This window comes from Phoenix dactylifera, chromosome 8 (genome assembly GCF_051530095.1).
Source record: "Phoenix dactylifera cultivar Ajwa chromosome 8, Ajwa_hap1_PhDact_Kaust_v1.1, whole genome shotgun sequence".
NCBI classification, from domain to species: domain Eukaryota; kingdom Viridiplantae; phylum Streptophyta; class Magnoliopsida; order Arecales; family Arecaceae; genus Phoenix; species Phoenix dactylifera.
Window position 1 is genome coordinate 22,458,172 of NC_143197.1, and position 21,641 is coordinate 22,479,812.

The window sequence follows — 21,641 nt, forward strand, 5'->3', positions numbered from 1 at the left end:
ATTGAGGGATTTTTATTTTCTTGAAGCCATGTCAGGACTATTTAAAGCTATTGGATCTGAGCTGTTTCTTGGTGCTAAAACCTATAGGAGCCCTACTTCTCATTAGTTTGGGACTTAGAATCATAGTAGGAACATGAAACTCTAAACAGATCTTTCAAGGTTCTTGCAAGAGAAACTTTGTTTCACTTTTTCTAAAAGGAGGAACAAATTTTAGAACTTGTTTATTCATTTAACAAACATGGGGAAGAGGTATTAGCACCATCCATCATCATATTTTCGCTTAAACAATGAGAACTTACTTTACTTTTATTTATACTATATATAAAAAGTGCAAGAAATTTCTATCAATACATGTTTTTGGCTCTTGAGAATTGAAAAAGGCTTTGATTTGAAGAACTTAAAAAATGGCAACAGGAATGTAACGAAATGTTTCAACTCATTAATTTTTGAGTAGGACGGCAACAACAAGAACAACAACTACTATATAAAAATCTAAGTAGATGTGGAATTTCATATTTGTTAGTATTAGAAATCTCTTTTTCTATCTTGGAGATGCTAAGAGAAGCTTTCAAGAAACTTTTATAGTTCGGTTGCTGATTTGCTAATGCTTTTCAAAGCTAGTAAGTTAATTAATAAAACTTATGCTAGTTAGCATCTTTTATAGACGAACAAAGATAGGCAGGTTGTGATGTGTTTTTAAATTTTGAAACAACAAATTATGATTCACAAATTTATATATTTGGTTTTGCAGTTAGATCCAAAACTTTTCTAATATAATGGAATTAGAGATTTTTATTCTTGAAGACCTTTTTTGTGTCCTATCTTCTTGTTAATTTTCATGCTATATCTTTATGTATCTGGCAACTAGACACCTCATGTCAAGAGTTTTGAGTGACGGCATAACACTAGTGATATCAGTACTTGTAGTGCATTGATACCATCGAAGCATTTCGAGTACCAGTTTTCTGCTACTGAAGTAGACCTGAAAGCTCCCTACAAAAGAATATATAGCATCCAACAATTTTAACCAACCAATTTAACTAATTCACACTTTAATTTGAATAGTTCAATTTTGAACGCATATGGTCAATCAACTTAGTGCTACCTTCAAGATTGGAAATCTAAAATTATCCAAAATTTAAATAGGCCGGGTTAGATGGGTCAATCTGAATTTAGTAAACTCAAATTCGACTCAGAAAATAGAACAGATCCAATTATAGAATCCAACTCAGCTCTATAATTTTTTTAAAATAAATTGAGTCGAGTCTAAATAGCCATCCAACTAAATTGAGTCAGGTTGTGTTAGGAGTCAATCCAATAAGGCCCTATTTGGGGGAGCTTTTGGAGGGCCAAAAAACACTTTTCGGCCCTTCAAAAGTACTTTTAGATATAAAATGGTGTTTGGTAAAATTTTCAGAAAGCTGTTTCAGCTTTTGCAGGAGCTGAAAATAGCTTTTGGGGAGAAGCTCCAATTTAGAGCTTTTCGAAAATGTTGTTTTCAACTTTGTCGGGAAGCTATTTTGGGACCAAAATATCCCCATTTAAATATCACTTTTTTTTTCCTAAAGCCCTCATCCCACCTCTTTCTCTCTCACCCATCCTCTCCCTCTCCCTATCTATCTTCTTCTTCCTCTCAACGCCGCCGCTTCTGTTTCTTCTTTCTCTTCTTTTTTTTTTCTTTTTTTTTTGTTTTAGGAGCTCGTGGCTGCCCACGGTGGCACCTACCATGCCGGCCACTACCCATCATCATCATAATAATGAGTGAGTGGCAAATAATCTGATCTAAATAAATAAATAAATAAATATATTAGTAATTATTTAACTAATTTTATCACCTAACTAGAAAATTTGTTAGAGAGATAAATGGTCATTAGAAGGATAAAAAATTAATTTACACTAATAATTATAATATTTTATATATTTATTATTGTATTATACTATAAATATAATATTATATTACATTATATCATAATACATTGATATGTTATGTTAAATAATTTAATATTATATTAAATTATTATTCTATAATACATAATGTTATAGTACTATATTATAATAATATTATATTACATTACATTAATATTATATTATATCATATATTTATATATTAATACATATTATATTTTATTATGTTCTGTTGTATAATACTAGTAATGTCCTTTATAGTCATTTTGTCACACAAAAGTACTTTCTCAGTTTGTTTACTAAATATATGTTAAAGTGCCACAGCACTTTAGAAATGTAGTTACCAAACAGCAAACAGCTTTTTATAAACGTTTTGCTTAAGATAGTTTTACTTCCAACAGCTCTACTTTCAAAAATTCACAACTAATAGCTTTTCCAAAGAGGGCCTAAGGCCCTGTTTGGAGGAGCTGTTGGCAGTAGAGCTGTTAGAAGTAGAGCTGTTGGAAGTAGAGCTGTTTGAAGTAGAGCTGTTATAAAAAGTTGTTTGCTGTTTGGTAACTACATTCGTAAAGTGCTGTGGTACTTTGTTTTGTGTTTGGTAAACAAACTGACAAAGTACTTTATATGACAAAATTACCATAAAGGACATTGCATAGTATTATACAACAGAACATAATAAAACATAACATAAATTAATACATAAATATACGATATAGTATAATATTATTGTAATATAAAATAATATTATGTTAATATAGCATACTAGTAATATAATTATTAGAGTAAATTAATATTTGGTAATATAACATAATATTAAATTATTTAACATAATATATTAAGGTATTATGATATAATGTAATATATATTATATTTATAGTATAATACAATAATAAAGTATAAAATAGTATAATTATTAGTATAAATTAATTTCTCATAATATAACATAATATTAAATTATTTAAAATAACATATTAATGTATTATAATGTAATGTAATATAATAAAAAATTTATAGTATAATACAATAATAAAGGTATAAAATATTATAATTATTATTATAAATTAATTTTTCATAATATAACATAATATTTAATTATTTAAAATAACATATTAATGTATTATAATGTAATGTAATATAATATAATATTTATAGTATAATACAATAATAAAGGTATAAAATATTATAATTATTAGTATAAATTAATTTTCCATAATATAACATAATATTAAATTATTTAACATAACATATTAATGTATTATGATATAATATAATATGATATTTTATTTATAGTATAATACAAAAATAAAGGTATAAAATATTATAATTATTAGTATAAATTAATTTTCCATAATATAACATAATATTAAATTATTTAACATAACATATTAATGTATTATGATATAATATAATATGATATTATATTTATAGTATAATACAAAAATAAAGATATAAAATATTATAATTATTAGTATAAAATAATTTTTCATAATAATTTCCCATAAAATAATTTCTCGCGGTCCAGGGGCTCTTCTTCGTGGTCCACGCTCGAGGAGGACCTCAGCGTGGGCCGCGAGGTTGATGATTAAAAAAAAACAATAGATTGATTTTGGAAGGTATGAAAAAGGATTAAAATTTTTTTCTTCTAAAATGTGGTTCAAGAGATGCATACAAAAATTGAAAAGAAAAATACTTTTTCTTACGGAAGGGAGTCTGACGGCTAGGGTTCTTGGCTCCAGCAGATTTTTAGGTTTATAAAAGGACAAACTATGTAATTATGTTATTTTAATATGAGCATTTTTGTCAAAAATACAGCTTTCCGAAAAAGCTGAAACAGCTTCCTCCCAAAAGCTTCAAATTGGAGCTTCCTCCCAAAAGCTATTTTTAGCTTCCCGCAAAAGCTGAAATAGCTTTTTGAAAAATTTACCAAACACAGTTTTTCATTTAAAAGTACTTTTTGGCCCTCCAAAAGCACCTTCAAACAGGACCTAATTTGCAGAGGACCAACGCAATTTAAGGAAACGCAATCAATGATTGCTTTCAGCCAGATCTGATTTGAGGAACGCGATATCCACCCCGACCGTCTCGCAGGAATGGCCGTCGATCCACCTTTCCATCAATACTGATCCTTTCCCTCTCTCCGATCGCTTCTTCTTCTTCTTGCCTCCCACCCCCTCCTTGGAGACATGGACATGGCCGGCGAGTCGCCTTCATCGCTGGCCAACGGTGACTCCTCCGCCGCCTCCACCCCCGCCGAGGTGGTGGCGGCGGTGGCGCCGCCCTCCTCGAGGATGTTCCAGCTCGCTGAGTCGCTCAAGCTCGAGCACCAGTTCCTCCGCGCCCCCCTGGAGCAATTCAAGAAGACGATCCGCTCCCACCACCGCTACGCCGAGAAGGAGATCTCCGCCGTGCTCTCCAGCGTCGCCGATTCTGCCGACCGCTCCGACGCCATGTCCCGGGAGGACGCCGCCGACCACCTCAGATCCCTCGTCTCCCGCCTCCAGGGCCTCAAGCGCAAGGTAGCCCAATTTCCTCTCCTAACTGGAACCATCTTCTTTCTTCTTTCTTTCTGTATTCATTTATTGCTTTCTTGCATTGGATTTGTGAGTAATTTACTTTCTTTTTCAGTTGGAAGAGGGGAGTAAGACCGAGAAGTTGCAGGCCCAGAGATGCCGGGCTCGGCTGGACCACTTGGATTCAATTGATGCCGATAACTTGACGGAGTGGAGCAACACGAGGTTGAAGCGCATCCTTGTTGACTACATGCTGCGGATGTCGTACTACGATGCCGCCAAGAAGCTTGCAGAGACGAGCAACATTCAGGTATCATTTTGGGATTGAGACTAGTTCTCCTCCTTTTGTAGCTTTGAGATTCTTTTTTCTTGAAGAATTCTGACCAGTCTCTTCGCTTGTTATGTATTTATTTATTTATTTATTTTACAGATGTAGGATGAACATTGTTAATTTGCTATTGATTGTTGATTGGTTCTGTTTCTTGGACCTATACTGTAAAATCTTAATATTGCCTACGCTGCTGATTCATTTTTCTCATTATTTGCAATTTAAAGTTGGGATATAATCAGAGTCAAAAATAGATAGTTTGCTGTGTGCACATGTTGAGTGTTTTCAGTTGTGAATGAATTTAGGTCGATAACTTAGAATTAAACAGCTTCACCCTCACATTTTGAGGAAGGATTTGCCAGAATTTAATATATTATAGGTTGATCTACGCGGGGCGGGGCGCGGGGCGCGGGGCGCGGGGGGGGGGGGGGGGGGTTGCTTCGGTTTAGGAGGTGATAGTGCCCTTTAAGACAGTATTCGAAGAAGGCAGCAAAAATACGAGGAAGGAACTACGAAATATGTTTGTGCTATTAGAAAGAGAGGAAAGCTAGGGAGCCATGCCTAGCTTTCCATGTCTTAGCACCGTATCTCAGAGACCGGCTATCTCCAGTTCCTAAAGTGGAACAGGGTCGTTTTCCTGAACCATTCCTCAAAACTTGCACCACTTTCCCTCGTTTTCTACTTCGCCATCTTGCTATTAACCATGCTAGCTGCACCCCAATCCTCACAGACTCTGACTGCTGCTTCTTATTCTACCTTCTGTGGAGGAATAGGACTCCTAATCTCCCAAAAATATAGGATTCCTAGATCCCCAATTTTCAGTGCATCCACCTCCTTAATTCCACTTTGCTCATCTCTTTGCTCTCAATGTCTTCCCATTCTCTCTCCTGGTTCCCTAGGGCTTATCACACTGAATTCCCTTCATCCAGACATCTTTTAAATCAAGAGATGGCCTTCTCTCCTCCTTGGTGGTAAGAGCATTTTATTCATGGAAGATAGATTAAATGGATTTAATTTTGCATATGGAATGAAGGAGATGGATGGTTTCTTGAAATGGAAATGATGCCTTACCAAGAAAAGAAATGGAAGTGATGCTATAATGAGACGAATTGGAAGGTGGATCTCGATCTTGATTCTTGGGAAGGACAGAGAAGAAGAGGGAGGAAAGGTAGAATGATATGTTAATGGAGATTGAGATTGCAAAGGGTTAGTTGGTGAGATGGGCAACTAAGATTTTCTTTTCCTTTCATATTAAATGGGGAATGATGATTGGAACTTGGGCAAGAGGCACTTGGGATAAAGAGATGTGGGTATGTCTGAAAGACTGTTCCCATTTTCTGGAGCAATTGGAGAGGCTGGTTTCCTCTCATCTCCCACTGATTTCCACGATTGGATTAGCCTATTAAAAGGCATGGGATCAGGCATGGCTCCCTAATTTTTCTCTTACGAAGGAGTGGTCTTATGGATAATCTTTTTTCCACTTATGCATAAGTGGCTGAAAATTGCTAATTATTGCTAGAGTTTTCCTCTCAAGCTCACTATAGAGCTCCGCTTGGAAACAAGAAGCTCTTCTTTTTTTTTTTATGTTTTTTTTGCCCAAGAAAATTTTCCAGAGCCAAGCTGTAGACAACTAGGGCACCAAATATTTAAAATTCAAGAGGGTATTCATGAAAGAAAAAAATGTCTGTTTTCAGCAAATATTTAGCTTAATTTAAGGATCAAGTTTTTAAAGAAAACAAAAAACCCACAGAGAATAGGTGGAAGATGAAATTATCAATGATATCATTGAGATTGCTGGGTAAAGGCTTGAGAAGGACTTTTTAAAAGACTATGAAGTACAAAAGGTACAAAAGTACTTTGATTTGGAGAACCAGAACTAGGAGCCTTGGCCTAAAGGAGTTGGCAACTAAACAGAGACTCAGAAGAAGTTATGCTAAATTGTATAATATACAAGAAAAGTTAGGTAAGAATGATTTCATTAGCAAAAGAATTAGAATGAAGTTTCTCTTATGATGGTTAGTAAGACAGATCGACGTTGATGGGGAAAAGAAAGGTTAAGGAGACTTCATTAAATAAAAAAGGTGGGATACTACAATAGTTTGTCTAGGGAGGAGAAGTGATTATTTTAAGATGAACTGGTAGGATTTGACTTATTGGAGTTGTAGTCACAACACAGGATGGACCCTGGGAGATGGAGAAGGAAATGATGGTCATAGTTTCCAAAGTTGCATGGATAGAAAGCCTGAATTAAGTGACATTTTGAAAGATGATATTGTGGGAACTTTCAGATAATGCTATTCTAAAGTCTTACAACCCATTTAAACTAACTTCCATTTTCTCATTCTGAAAGACAAGGAGGCTTTAACAAGAATTGTAAACCTATTAATCCATTAAGTAGAGCTTGCAGAACTGTCAAAATGAGTATATTGGTTTTGCAAAATCCATTTTGTCATAATTAGAGTGCAATAAGTTAAAAAACAAATATTACCAATGATTTCTTCTGATTCTTTTTGGTTGTGTATGCAATGACACTCAGTAAAAGAGTAAACCTACGTATGTATGTATGTATGCACATGTAGAATAAGTTAGAAAAACAAATACTGCCAATGATTTATTTTTTTTTAATTTTAAGTTGTGTATGCAGTGACACTGGTAAAAAGGTAAACTTTGGTATGTATGTATGTATGTATGTATATTTTTGGGTTAGTGAATCTGGGTTTGTCCAAAGTGCATGTTGAGAGAGCATTTTACAACTTTGATCTATCTAATTGTGGTAAATTGTTGAAATAAGAAAAAGTTGGATCTCGGTAGAATGGTAGATCAGTTGAGTAGCCTCATCATGTAATATCTTTTTTTTTTTAAAAAAATTTTTTTTGTTAAATAGCATTTTAGTTTTTATACCTTCTTTCAATATAGCAAGGGCCTCCAACAAGGGGACCTTTGATATCCACTTATTTTCATCTCAGCTATGTGGGTTTGTAGCAAAATCTGCCATAAATGGAAATTGGTGAGTCTAATTGGGCTTTAACATTTCTACATGTTTGTGTATCAGCTTCTCTCAAAAAACAATTGTGTGTCAGATCATATAACCATGATCTAAGTTTAAGACTAGTGATGGATTTCAGATTTTCTTTATTTAAGTTTTTAATAAATCATCCATTTTCCTTTAACTTCTATTTTAGAAGTCTTTGACGAGTCTAAATCAAACACTGGTTAGAGTTGATGCATTTTTTTTTAAAATTAATCACCCATTTTGGCAGTAACATGATATAAAGATTCTTATCTTGAAATTTATATATCTTTTTTCAAAGTTAATTTGAAACAGCACAACTTTTATTAGACCTTAACAAGAACGTTAATAAAATAATCATTTTTCCTTTGGATTTTTCTATTCTGCTTCTAAGGCCTGATCCGAGCGTGGACTTGCCTATATTGATTTGACCATTATCTTCTCTTTACAACTGAATCATTTTCACTTTAGAGGAACTAGATGTAAAATAATGTCTTGAAGCCGATTGCATCGAAATTGACGCCAGAGTAGCAAATCTCATTGTTTTCATGATGTCACTGTTATTGAAATGATCAAGAAGAGTGACAACCTACGTATTCATTATTCAATGGTCTAAGAGAGTGCGATATTATGGAGTCATGTGAAGGTTAATGATGATTGACTTGTTTGCCGTAACTAAGATATTAATATTAACATATATGGTGATAGAAAGGTTGCAAGAATGCATATCTTGGTGGAATTCATGACTTAGAAGCCAGTATTTGTAATTTGGCCCATGGAGTGAAGAGGACTAAATATTAAGAAGAAAGAATAGCGTCTCAGGGATCCAAATCCCAAGATTTTAGATAACACAACACTAGAAAAAATGCCATTTACTAGAAATGATTTTCTAAAAGATAATTTTTAGGTTTCTATATGTCATGACCATATCCGAGAAATATCAAAATTTAAGTTTTCATTTCTTCATCGTGCTAAATCTAAGTCGAATTGATAATGCATCAACCATATTCCAATATTTGATGGCATCTGTACGAGACCTATCATGTCAAAATCTTGATAATTAAGTTTGCTGATCAACTGTAAAATTGGAGATTAAAATTGATAAATCTAAGAACAGAATCAGCACATTGTAAACAGACTGATCTTTTAGTATATATGGTTTTGTGTGAACCTTTTCGGTGGAATCAGTTAGTTGCTCACTTGGAGTACTAATTGCTCTTAATACTCCTTTTTTATAGGTCTTTCATTGCTCACTTTATTGTTTTCCTTTGAGGCTTCTTTCGCGTTATAAGTTTAACCTACCTTTTTCATTATGATTCCAATAAAATGCTTGAAGTCAATTCACAAGATTGGTATGCAAGTTTGGTACCTTTTAGGATGGATATTGGTGGCTTGGCTGAAACTGTGACCTTTTTTGTTAAATATAATAAATCTTTTATTTTTGTTTACCACTCGTTTGATGATGAATGATCTAGATTTTCCTCAAAAGTAACCCATTACAGCTGGTGGAAATTTTAGGTACGAATGGCAAGTACCATAATGTGGACAAAATTTCAGGGCTAATGCTTGAGAACATGTATGGATAATCTAGTAATTTAGGCAACCTTGAGGCATTTTTAAGGTTGCAAATGGGTCGGCAACCCGACCCGACCCGACCCATGTAGACCCGATCCGAATTTTAGGACCCGCGGGGTCGGGTCATGTCCTAAATTTAGACTCGTTCTATTTTTCGGGTTGGGTCTGGGTCAACCCAATTCCGGACCCGATCTGAGCCCGACTTGACCCGTTTTTTAGGGTCAATTTTGGATCGTTTACTAGAAGACCCGATCCGATCCGACTCTAACTCGGATTACCCATTTAGACCCGCAGGCCGTAGCCCTAGATCTGGAGGCCTACATGCTGCAGCCCTAAATCTGGAGGCCTACCAGCCGCCCGCTTCTCCTCCGAGGCCTTGTTCCCCGAGGAGACCAGATCCTCGCTCTGTCTCCTCCTCGCGCACCAAGGAGACCCACCGGGGGATGTAGGCACCATGCTCTTCGACGAGGTCGTGGAAGGGGGTCTTGCCAGTCGGAAGCTCGAGGAGGATGCCGAAGCTGTAGACGTCGGAGTGAGGGGTGAAGGAGCGGGGATGGCGGGTCTCCGAGGCGTAGTAGAAGAGGGAGGAGGAGGAGGGGAGGTGGTCGTCGTCATCGGGGGAGGGGAGGAGCTAGGGGACGAGGCCGTAGTCGGTGAAGCAAGACTCCAAGTCGCCACTGAGGAGGACGTTGGACATCGGAGGCAGCACAAAAGGAATTCAAAATAACAAGTAGCTTAAGGCAGCACAAGACCTTGACTTTCATTCCCAACAAGACCCGCACTTTTCGCTAAGAGAAGCAACCTCCTACAAAAAACTACTGCTCATGGTTCGCCGTACCGGTACCGGTACCGGTAGGTGTACTGATCGCCTACCGGACCGGCACAGTTCTGGCTCGGACTGGTTTAAATTGGTACCGAACCGGAACACTCTTCTCCGCCGGAGCCGGGGAAGAAGAAGAGAACGAGAGAGTGAGCGGGGGAGGGAGGGAGAGAGGAGAGGCCACGAGGGGCGGCGGAGGAGCCTGCAAGGGTGCGGTGGAGGCCACGGGGCCTCGGCCTCTGCAGGGGTTTGCCGACTTCACTTACAAATCCCTAAATTCTTTTCCGCGGCCGCGTTTCCTATTTCGAAACGATGGAACCCACTATTTTTTTTATTTGGTATCGTTAGAATTTCTTATTTCCAAGTGAAATGCCTGGAAGGAATAAAAAATCGTGGTTGGGAAAAGTCATAGTAGCAAAAGCCATTGAAATTTCTATTTTATATATTGGAATAATCTGTTTTGTTATTAATTGACGGGGGGTAAAGGATGACTAAAAGAAGAGAAATCAATTAGTTATTCATTAAGGTTTAATTTGATTCGATGACCAGAGTTAGACGAGAATATACGTCGAACAAAAATTCATTTATTTGAAAGAAACAGGGAACGCGGCCGCATAAAAGAATTTAGGGATTTGTAATTGTAAGTGAAGAGGCCTCCGCCGGCCCCCTGCGGCCCTCCCCGGGCGGCGGAGGCCTCTTCGCCCTCCCTCTCTTCCCCGCTCTCTTTCTTTCTCCTTCTCTTCGTTTTTCTCGACTCCGGCTGGGTTCGGCCTGTGCCAGTTTCCACTGCTCCGGCGTACTGGTTACAGGCCAGACCGGTCCGAACCGGCCGATACGGGCCGGTTCGTCAGATCATGCTACTGCTTATTACTTTGGCCGTAGAAGAGGAAGAACAATAGTCTGGTTGCGCTTTGGGACGACTTTCCCTACCACTATGAAATAGCATCCTTTTCTTTTTCATCAATGGTCCCCGGGTTTCCCACTTGTTAAGGACCTTCTAAGCTCGGTTCCGGCTTGGATTAGACTATCCAACCCGAGGCTCAAACTGGTGGATTCCGACGATTATCGGAATTATAGCGAGTTCCGTCGGCAAACCGTTGTATATGGACGAGCTCACGATGTCGAGGTCAAGACTGACGTATGCAAGAGTTTGCGTTGAGATTGGCAACTACATTAAACATCAATTGCTATATCCATATCATAAGTGGTTGATGGCGGTCTTGCGCCGGATCCCTATTGATGGAACGTTTAATCAAACGGTGCCTTTAGATAGGCTGATTGGTTTTAAGGAAAGTTATTCGCTGGATTTGAAGAGTGCAACCGATAGGTGGCCTCTTCCGTTCATGTAAAGACATTATGGTGCTGCGCAATCAGTATGATGCCTGGCACCAGTTCTGCTGACGCTGAGTATAGGTATTACAATTCATGCTTGGAGGAACCCTTCTCAATCGGAAAAAGGCCAATTTGGATTGAAGATTATGTGAAGATGATCATAGGAAAGGTATAGAATATTGGCAGAAGTGGAGTGGGGTGGCAATGTTTCAGGGTTGACCAACTGCAAATAGGTCAATAGGAGACAGGTGAGCACTTCCATATTAGCTTATTTATGATACCTTTTGGCTCTATCCTGTCAAGGCATCATTCTTTTCTTCCCTTTAGATCAAAGTTCAGGGAGAAATCTTGCTTGTATAAGGTAATTTTGAAGGGGTAATAATGTTTTATGATGGATGATATGATGCTTTAACTTCGAAATGCATATGTAGAGATGAATGCTCTTTTCATTCCTTTTCACTTCTTTTTCTTACTAATGATTTGTCCTTATGCTCTGAATGACTATTCGCTCCATATAAATTTTATAGTCGGGGATTTATCTACCGCAAAAAATTTTAACAGCTGTGATATTTTCATTTTTATCTGTGAAGCATGTAAGTCAGTTTCCAAAAAGATCTACATCACCTTCTTTCATTCTGTTCCTCTTTCTCTTTGCTGTCCTCATCGTGAAAACAGTTCCATTCTGTTTTTTGCTTGTGGCCTTCCATTCCAGGTATTCCCTTCACGTGCTCTTCACTCACTCTAGCATGTGTTGAAACTTAACTTTCTTTCCCCTTTCTTCTACTTTCTGCTAAACTTGTGTCTCTGGAGATGGAAGCAGTTGCGACTAGAAAATGTATCAATTATGTTTGTTCTTAATGGTGATATATATGGAGGTATACTCTATCAACATACAATCTGTAGGAGACATTGCTGTGGAAGCAACTCATTTGCTAGGAGATTTTAATTGTATAGGTTCCATAAGAGGGTTTTGGAATTATGGGGGGCTTTTAACCTTAATACGCACAAAGACATAGATGGATACATAGATAGGTAGGTAGGTAGATAGATAGATTGATATGTAGCATTGTTTCATATTCCCAAGACCATGTGTGATGTCCTAGGTTATAGTAGTGTAGCCCACCTTTGCTTTTCTTTCTTCCTTTCTTGTCCCTCTTCAGGTCAAGAAGAAGTACATAGATAGATACATATCATTGTTTCATATTCCCAAGACCATGCGTGACGTTGTAGGTTACAGTATTGCACCCACCTGTTCGTTCCTTTCTTCCATTCTTGTCCCTCTTCAGGTCAATATGGAGAGAGTGAATTCTAAGTTCTTTGTGGCCCACCCTTCGTAGTTTTATCAAATGCAAGATGTAGGTAAGTTATTCTCCTTCCATATGGTGGGTCTATTAATTTATGATGTGGTACTTTGAAAATGAGGTCTTAGTATTGGGGCATGGTGGGGTGAAGGATATAGTGGTAGATCATAGCCCTTTATGGAGGAAGCTTTCTTTATGTATTCGTATAAAAATTAGAAGCCAAAGAATTCCTTACTCTGGTTGATTTCTTTGTTTGTGTCAGTGGTCATCGTAAGTGGTTACAATTAAGCATGGATTCAAAAACTGCTTGACCAGGATGTACATAGGTACCATGCCATTCCGGTGGGAAACCAACACTGGTATGGGTGTTGGAATGCCAAACCGGTGTGTACCAATAGTTATTGATGTATTTTGAAGCTGTTGGTTTTAGTATGCTCTGATATCATACCGTTTCAATGGAAAAATGGTCGGGGTTCAATTTCAGTGTTTAAAACCTTGCAATTAAGTCAAGAACATGAACCACTTGTTGGTGCTTCTTAATAGGCTCCTTTTGATGTAAGGTAATATGATACTCTAGGAGGTTGCCCAGTTGATCATAGCATTCTTAAATGAAGAAATTACACCATATAGACTCATTGTGAAATTCTTAAGGAAGATGGATATTGTGGCATGGAATTTAACATAATTGATCCAATATCATGGAGAATAAGGTTTGTTGTAAAATTTGATGACATGGCGTGGTACGTGTTATGCTAGTGTCTTGCCAGCATGTGTCACTAGGATGGTGATGGATGGATGCTAGTACACGCCATGTTATTGTGCTAGTGTCTACCAAGTGTGCCAAGCAGTAGCACAGTATGACACGATAAGTACTGTGTTAGTGCCAAGTTGGCACATCACTGGCACAACAATATTTCATTCCTTGGATTTAAGCAATAATAATTGCTCAAGAAGACATTGGTGCTTCCATCGGTGAAAATCATGTATGAATGCTACACACTACGTCTTTCTTTTCTATGTGGGCTCTCAAACATATGCAAGGCCCACCAAGGACGGTGCCATTAGCACAAGGCATATATAGACAATTTTAGCTTATGTGCTCCAGTAGGTAAAGCCTTTCCCTCACTCAAATTATGTGATATCTATAATAGAATCCCTTGGTCATCAACTGAGAAGAAATCTTATCTTGTAAGCATCAAATCATGTGCAGATATTTGCAACCTAGTTAATAACTAAATCATGTGTCTTTTATCCAAGTGAAGTCTTATGCATAATCAGAACGTAACAAGGCCTGTCGCATCCAAGTCACAAGTTCATTATTTGGGAACAATTCAGCTGGAGATAAAAGTTTAATATTTTGGGAAAATACAAAAAAATCACCAAAAGTTTGAAAAGATTTTCAGAAAAAATAGAACAATTAAGTAAATAAGAATGTAAGATAATCAAAATATTTATACAACCATTCATGTGCAAATAAGCTTGGGAGAGTCAAGAACAATAAACAATAGAAAAGTGACACCTCTAGCTCAAATATATAACATCATTAATCGGAACTCATAAATGTTTCTTGAATTAGTTGTGAGTAACCTGTGAATAAATCATAAAGTTATTGATTATTTGTGAATGACTTACAATTCTTGTTTAATTTGTTTACTGAGAATAATTTGATTTTTTTTTCAATACTTTGAAGAATATTATTTTTATGGTCCTATCACCATCGGTTGAGAATGACTCCATGGCATTATCTCAAGTACTTCCACATACCCCTCACTATCTTGTGAGTTTTTAGGTGCAGCTATCAGATAAACCAATAAACTTTTTTGGTGTAAAAGAGATGACTCAATCAACTCCTAGATGATTCCAATATTTTCTGGTAGGATTTGTCTAGATATAGCCAAGAGAAATAGTCAAGTATGGGTTCTCCAACATGAATATGTGGTAGGTTGAAATTTGGCATACGGCCATCTTGTTGAGTTCCAAAATAATGATGATCTCTAACTGGAAAGGACATAGTTATGCAAAAGAAAAGTTGAGCAATTTCTAGGAATTCTGAAACAAGAATACATATAGATCTCTCTCTCTCACTCACTGGCCTTGTAAGTTTAGATAATTGTAACTTTAGAACTTAGAACTATATAGATCTTTTTATTGTTTGATAAATTTGTTAATAGAATCTTGAGGATTCATGCCCATTGCAGAGTTATGAGTGGATTATGGGCAATTTTATGGGACATGATATGTATAAATTATCCAAAAAAACATCATATAAACCTAATCTAAAGCATCGAAAAAATATATTTTCTCTCCTTTCCTTATCCTGGATTTTATTTTATTTTTCTTAATTGATTTGATTCAATTCACTTGAGTTGCGAGTTTACATATAAAATTCATATCTTTCTATATGAAAAAATTCAAAACTTTTTTCTTGTACTATACTGACTGTCCTTCTTGGAAACGAAATAAGAAGAATCAAGTTATTTCATTCCCTTTTTTATCCAGATAGGAAAACTTATAATTTAACAATTGGGCATCTTATTTTTTTTTCTTTTTTTGAGTAGGAATCGAGAGCCGGATTTAAAAACTTTTCATTCAGATTTATGATTCTGGCCATTCAAACTTTCTAATCAATTTGAACTTCAAAAATTTATCAACCTTCGAGTTTATATAATTATTTTTGAATAAGATGCCAAATGCTTTCAATTTTTGCCATGGTTTTAATGTTCCCTCTCTTTTGTAAACAATTATATTTGTTACACTTTAATTTTTTTTACTAACCTAGTATACCTATCAATGGCAGGATCTTGTTGATATTGATATCTTCCTTGATGCAAAAAAGGTAATTGATTCTCTCCAAAATAAGGAGGTAGGTCCTGCTCTTGCCTGGTGTGCGGAGAACAAGTCCAGGTTGAAAAAATCAAAGGTATGTAGAACTTGTTTCTGCTTACTCTTTTGGAATTTAAAGCTGCTAGCATGGTGCTTTCTTAGATTTGTCTAGAACAATGAAACTTGGTATGACAAGGGAATGTTCACACTATCAGAGAATCTTTAAGGTTTCAAGTAAAATTTAAGTAAAATGGACTTGGTTGGTAGTTTTCAGTTGAACTAGAACTATGAAAATTAGGAGAATCTATATGGTTGTTACACTTTGTATACCATCTTTGTATGCTATTACACCTCTTTCTTGTCTATGCCTTTTCTACTTCCCTCTATGTATCTTCTGTTTACTTTAATCAGGGGCAAGCCAGTTATTCGATCACAAAAGAGGTCCCAAGCCTATGATCCAGCTTATTGTGTTTCATATTATTATAATCACATATCCTTCGTATTGCTTGTTTTACATTTGAATCATGATCTGGTATTGAGATATTCTCTCTTATGCTCTTAATTTGGCTAACAATTATTTTTCTGGTCATGGTTATAATTTGTTTTAGAGCATTATAAGGGATCAGACGTTGATATGCTTTTAACGAATTATTTTAATATTTAAATGCTGTTATTTTAGAGCACTCTAAGGGTTCAGATATTGAACTGCTTTTAAGGAGTTATTTTAATATTTAAATGCTGCCTTTGTTATGCCCGGCGACTGACCTAAAGGTAGGTTACTGCCTCGCCTATGAATTTCAATTTCAAGCCCTAGCTATTGGAAGCATGCCTTATTCTAGAAGTACCTAATTACAACAGCCCAGTCATTTGGACAGTTTTCTCTGGATTGCATGCCAACTTTGAGGTCAAGCAATTCTGAACCCCCACCTGAATTTTTATTGGCCTAAATTGAATGCTTCTCTTGTCCTAAGCTGTAACAACCAATCCAGCTAATAAGCAATTGGGCCTAGTTTTCTTGACCGACCTAGATGTAAGAGTTGGATTAGAAGACAAAAAAAAATAGAATCTTGTTCGACTTGGAGTAGGAGACAGGCTCCTCCATCTCGAATTCTTACATAAGCTAAGAAATCTAGCCTCCAATGGCTATTTAAAGACCCCTACACCTCCTTTTGCTTTACCATCGATAGATTTTGTCGATCACCACCGCTAGACCAATATTGGTTTCTTCTCTTTTTCCTCTTGACTTCCAACGGTCTTAGCTTACAGTGCTCACCAGAGATTTCAGTTGTGCGCTCGTCGGAGTTTTAGGTTCCGATAGGGATTTTCGAAATTATTTAGAGCTATAGTTTGGTTTCGGTCATAAGGTAAGTAATATAATCCTTTTTCTAGATCTATTAACAAATTATAAATATTTTCTGAATCGAATTATTCTTAATTTATATACTTGATGCATAATGTATTATTATTATTATAATATATGCTTTATTTTAGAATATTGTATGATGCTTGATCGAACGTATTTGTTTTGATATGGATTATGCTCAATTGATTTCGATGTCGTATGATTTTATATATCACGATTTGGAGCATTGAATATGTTTTTTAGAAAAAGAGTTTTGATTCGAAATGGATCTGACTCGCAGCCAGACTATGTTTTGATACCTTGCCAGTGGGGGTTGTACGTTAGCACTTCGATACGCTGCCAGTGGGGTTGTATGTTAGCATTTTGTATCCTGCCAGTGGGGGTTGTACATAAGCACTTCGATATCTTGTCAGTGGGGGTTGTACGTCGGCACTTCGATATTCTACCAGTGGGGGTTATACATTGGCATTTCGATACTCTGCCAGTGAGAATTGTACGTTGGCATTTCGATATCCTGCTAGTGGGTATGTTGACACTTCGATATCTTGTCAGTGGAGTTGTATGTTGGCACTTTGATACCCTGCCAGTGGGGGTTATGTGTTGGCACTTTGATACCTTGCCATTGGGGGTTATGCGGTGGCACTATGATGTGATCATAATTCTTGGCTGTCGAGATGAACTCGATGTTTTGGAAAAAAATGATTTATGAACAAAATTTGAATTTTTAATTGATTGGATAGTGTTTAGATTTGATGTTAATTGATGTACTTTGCATGCTTATTTTTAACATATTATTAATTATTTTATTGTTTGATTTATTTAGTTAAAGTGTTCATTGCTTACTGGGCTATCTAGCCTATTATACGAGTTCTTACTATTTTTACAGATTCGAAGAACTAGCTTGACTTAGAGGATTTATCATGGGAGAGCGACTTGAGACAAGATTTTGACATCTTTATTTAGACTAGATTTTTTTTGTTAAAGTTGATGCAAGATTTTTGAATATTATTTAGTTTTGCGAGATACTTAATTTTGAATTAGTTATTTAGAATAAAATTTGAATGTTATTATTTAAATTTATTCTGCTGCTTGTTTATGATATCATGTTGAGATGCCTTGCATGCTTATGGGGAGAGTTCCCCTTTAGTATGCGGCGGTTGCCGCAATGCCTGGCTCGCGATCTCGGGTTGGAGGCGTGACATAAGTAGACCCACATGAACTATTCTGTTGGATGACGTTGTTGCAACTTCATCTTTTTAATATTGAAATTGAATATATTTTGCAATCTAATAATTGGAAATAGTTGGTAACAGGCTTATTTCTTTGATTCTGGAAGCCTATTTTGACTGGTCATATGGAACAAATAAAAATTGAAAGAAAGTGATTTTGGGGAACGTGTTCAAATATCAGGAGATTTATTAAAACAGAGGGGTCATCTCTCAAGGGTCTTTGCTTTAATATGATCTCCTTGCTTAGCTTCTGGCAATTAAATGTCTTCATTTTGTTTTCTGTTAGAAGTTCCTCTAGTTGGCAATCTGGCAAATTTGTGGATGGACTGCCTGCTTGCCATTTATATGTATACACTAATATCATGAAGCCCAACTATACTAATAATATTTTATTGAATTGCAGAGTAAGCTTGAGTTTCAATTGAGGCTTCAGGAGTTCATAGAGTTGGTAAGAGCTGACAACTACTTGCGGGCTATACAATGTGCTCGGAAGTATCTTGCACCCTGGGGAGCGACTTATATGAAAGAATTGCAGTGTGTCATGGCAACCTTGGCTTTTAGGAGCAATACCGAGTGTCCCACTTACAAGGTAGGTCCCCTCTTTCTCGTTTACATATAAGTTAGGCTCAGTGCGTATACCCTGGCTGAGTTGCTATGCTATCTTTTAAAAACCAATAATATATATAGTATGTGTTTTGGCTGTCTTGTTTTTTTCTCTCTATCAGAAGTTTGAATTTCTTATTTCTGGCTTTTGCTGCATTTCAGTTTATTTATTGAAAAAAGGGAAATGTGGCTATTATATCTGAAGCTTGGTAACTTCTATGTGTGTATGCCTGTGCACTGGTTTCTTTAATTTACTCGTTGCATGGGAAATCCGGAAAGCACTGTACACATTATTCTTGACATCTAAAAAAAAGAAATAGAAAAAGGATGTCTTTTTCTGACAGACATGAGGTATGAACAATCTTGTGCCCAAGAAGCTGAGATATTCCTTGATGTCCATCAAAGAAATTGGAGAAAAATGCAGATACAGGTGGTAAATCTGGATGAACTAAATGGTCCAATGCCCACGACAATATCTATCCAGCCTTTTCCCAACTATTTGGGGCCATCTTTATGGATCCTCATTTATCAAGCATTTCTCATGTATAAATTTGGATCAATTTCATAGTCCACACCCCCCCCCCCCCCCCTAAATTTTATGACTGGCTGTTCACCTAATGTCAACTCTCCACCTTTCTCGGCCAGGCTTGGGCCCGGCCATGGCAATATAGCAACCAATTCCAATATGAACTAAAAATTGGTCTGTCTTTGTCAAATTGGAAGAGGAAAGAACCAGGATTCACTGAGATATCACTATATCTGGGCAAAAATATAGCAATTGAAATATCAAACTATCAGCTACTGTAGGAGAGGACTAACTATTGTTTTATGCGTTGCTTTTAATAATTAGTGATGTAGGAGAACATAATAAGATTGTGAATATAATCTTGGTTAATATCATACTGGTTCATATCTTTTGGAATATATCAGTTTATATTGGCCAATATAATAACAGCTGATGTCTAGGGGAGATGGTATTTGAAGCTTTGTTTTTGATAAAATCTCTAGTTTTAAGATTGTTTTTCCTGATAATATAGCTAACTGCTATAACTCATTCATGGAATGTTTATCCAGAAAGGGGCAGGTTTCTCTGCTACCATAGTTTTGAACTTTTGAGGTCCAAAAACTGTTTAGCAAGAGTGCTTATTGGTTGCCATGAAATTGCTCATTGTTGGATCAGAGTTCTTTGGTAGCCCTTTCTTTTCTCTGTTAGTCTTTCCTTTGATTTAAGGGCATTTGTTTAACCGAACCAGAGCTCCTTTTAAGATGAAGTTAAATTTGTTCCGGCTAACTCTAATTCTATCTACCACCCAATAAAATGGTAGGAACACCAAGTTTTGTTTTGTCAAAAACATATATGGCAAGCAAGATCTGGGTTAAATAGTTCTGTTTGATAAATGTCTCTCATGCATCATTGTATTACAGTCTAATAGACATCCTTTTGGTATTCGGGTATTTTACCTTAATATGATGTTATTATAGGTTCTTTTTGAGCCAATGCAATGGGTGTATCTGGTGGAGCAGTTCAAGCAGGAATTCTGTAGATTGTTTGGCATGACCCTTGAACCTTTGCTGAATATCTATTTACAAGCAGGATTGTCAGCCCTGAAGACTCCGTATCCTCAATTTGCATTTGCTACATCAAGAAGAAATTTTAATTTGTTCTTATTTTGTTAAGTTTTTCAAATTTGATCTGACATGGCATACTCTGTCATGGAAGACCTATTTTCTGCTGAATGTTGCTTTTTGCTTGACCTTGTTAAGATTTTGTTTTGAAGAGGGTTGCACCAAAGAAGACCCACTATCGCATGAGGGCTTCCGCAAATTAGCGGCACCGTTGCCATTCTCGAAGCAGCACCATTCTAAGCTTGTTTGCTACATAACTAAAGAGCTGATGGACACAGAGAACCCTCCACTTGTTTTGCCTAATGGTTATGTATATAGCACTAAAGTAAGAACTGCTTTGAGGGCATGAAATTCTGCAGTGAAGCAATGAACATTTACTTAAAGGTTGACTGTTACTTCTCTTTTGGTTGTATGGCAGGCTCTTGAAGAAATGGCCAGCAAAAATGATGGCAAAGTTACCTGTCCCAGAACCGGTGAAGCTTTCAATTTCTGTGAGCTTGTCAAGGTGTACATTTCATAACTCAGCTTGCCATTGTGCGGTGCAGCTGAAGCTGGCTTGTTCTGTGGCTCACGGGCACTGCAACTAAACAGCAAGGTGATTGTATGTACTCCATACAAGATGTCAAGATGAGTCAAGCAGCTAGATGAATATCTTAGTGCATTTGGATATATTCTTTGTTCGGAGAAAACAAAAATGAGTGACTAAAAAAGGGGAAGAAAAAGGAAGAGATGAATGTTCTTTTCTTTTTCAAAAATCTTTCAGGACATCTGGAATCTACTTGATGTGAGTTCTTTTTAGGGGTGGGGTGGGGCAGGGTCCCAAGGGTCACGTAATTCGGGCTTGTGGTCGGGTCTGGATCAAGCTTGAACGTTACATGGGACCAAGGCCTCGAACCATATTTGCATCCATATTTTTGTGTCCTGAATTAGATAGGTACTGGGTGTCTGGATGAAAACATTAATCTTGCAATAATTCTGATATCTGGGTCAGGTACATTATATTACAAACATTTCTGAAGGCGCTGCTGGTGAAGTCCTAGGCTTGCGCGTATCCTTGGTTAATCTGGACCAGCAGGCAAGGTTTTATTGACCTACTGAGGTTAGACCTAAAGCCTCTAATGACAGAGGGGTGAATCTGACTTGAACTTAGAGTATTAAAATGTCAAGCCAGAAGTGAGGCTGATTAAGGTGTGAACCTTGATGCTGTTGGGAGGCA

The 21,641-nt window shown here is 36.7% G+C and overlaps 1 protein-coding gene across 1 annotated transcript; it reads left to right on the top strand.

Moving 5' to 3' along the window:
* The first annotated feature begins 3,987 nt into the window (after positions 1-3,987).
* Positions 3,988-21,433, top strand: LOC103723006 (protein MAEA homolog). Its single transcript, XM_039123237.2, has 7 exons — positions 3,988-4,421; positions 4,531-4,725; positions 15,579-15,701; positions 18,600-18,785; positions 20,282-20,415; positions 20,564-20,750; positions 20,844-21,433. The coding sequence occupies exons 1-7, from the start codon at positions 4,089-4,091 to the stop codon at positions 20,943-20,945; spliced, it is 1,260 nt and encodes a 419-aa protein (XP_038979165.1). The 5' UTR covers positions 3,988-4,088; the 3' UTR covers positions 20,946-21,433.
* The last annotated feature ends 208 nt before the right edge of the window (positions 21,434-21,641 follow it).

What these genes read in the sequence shown, in the direction of transcription:
- LOC103723006 (XM_039123237.2), top strand. Translation starts at nt 4,089, where the DNA reads ATGGACATGGCCGGCGAGTCGCCTTCATCGCTGGCCAACGGTGACTCC. An exon ending in CAGAGACGAGCAACATTCAG is followed by an intron (nt 4,726 to 15,578) that starts GTATCATTTTGG and finishes TATCAATGGCAG; the next exon opens with GATCTTGTTGATATTGATAT. An exon ending in TTGTCAGCCCTGAAGACTCC is followed by an intron (nt 20,416 to 20,563) that starts GTATCCTCAATT and finishes GACCTTGTTAAG; the next exon opens with ATTTTGTTTTGAAGAGGGTT.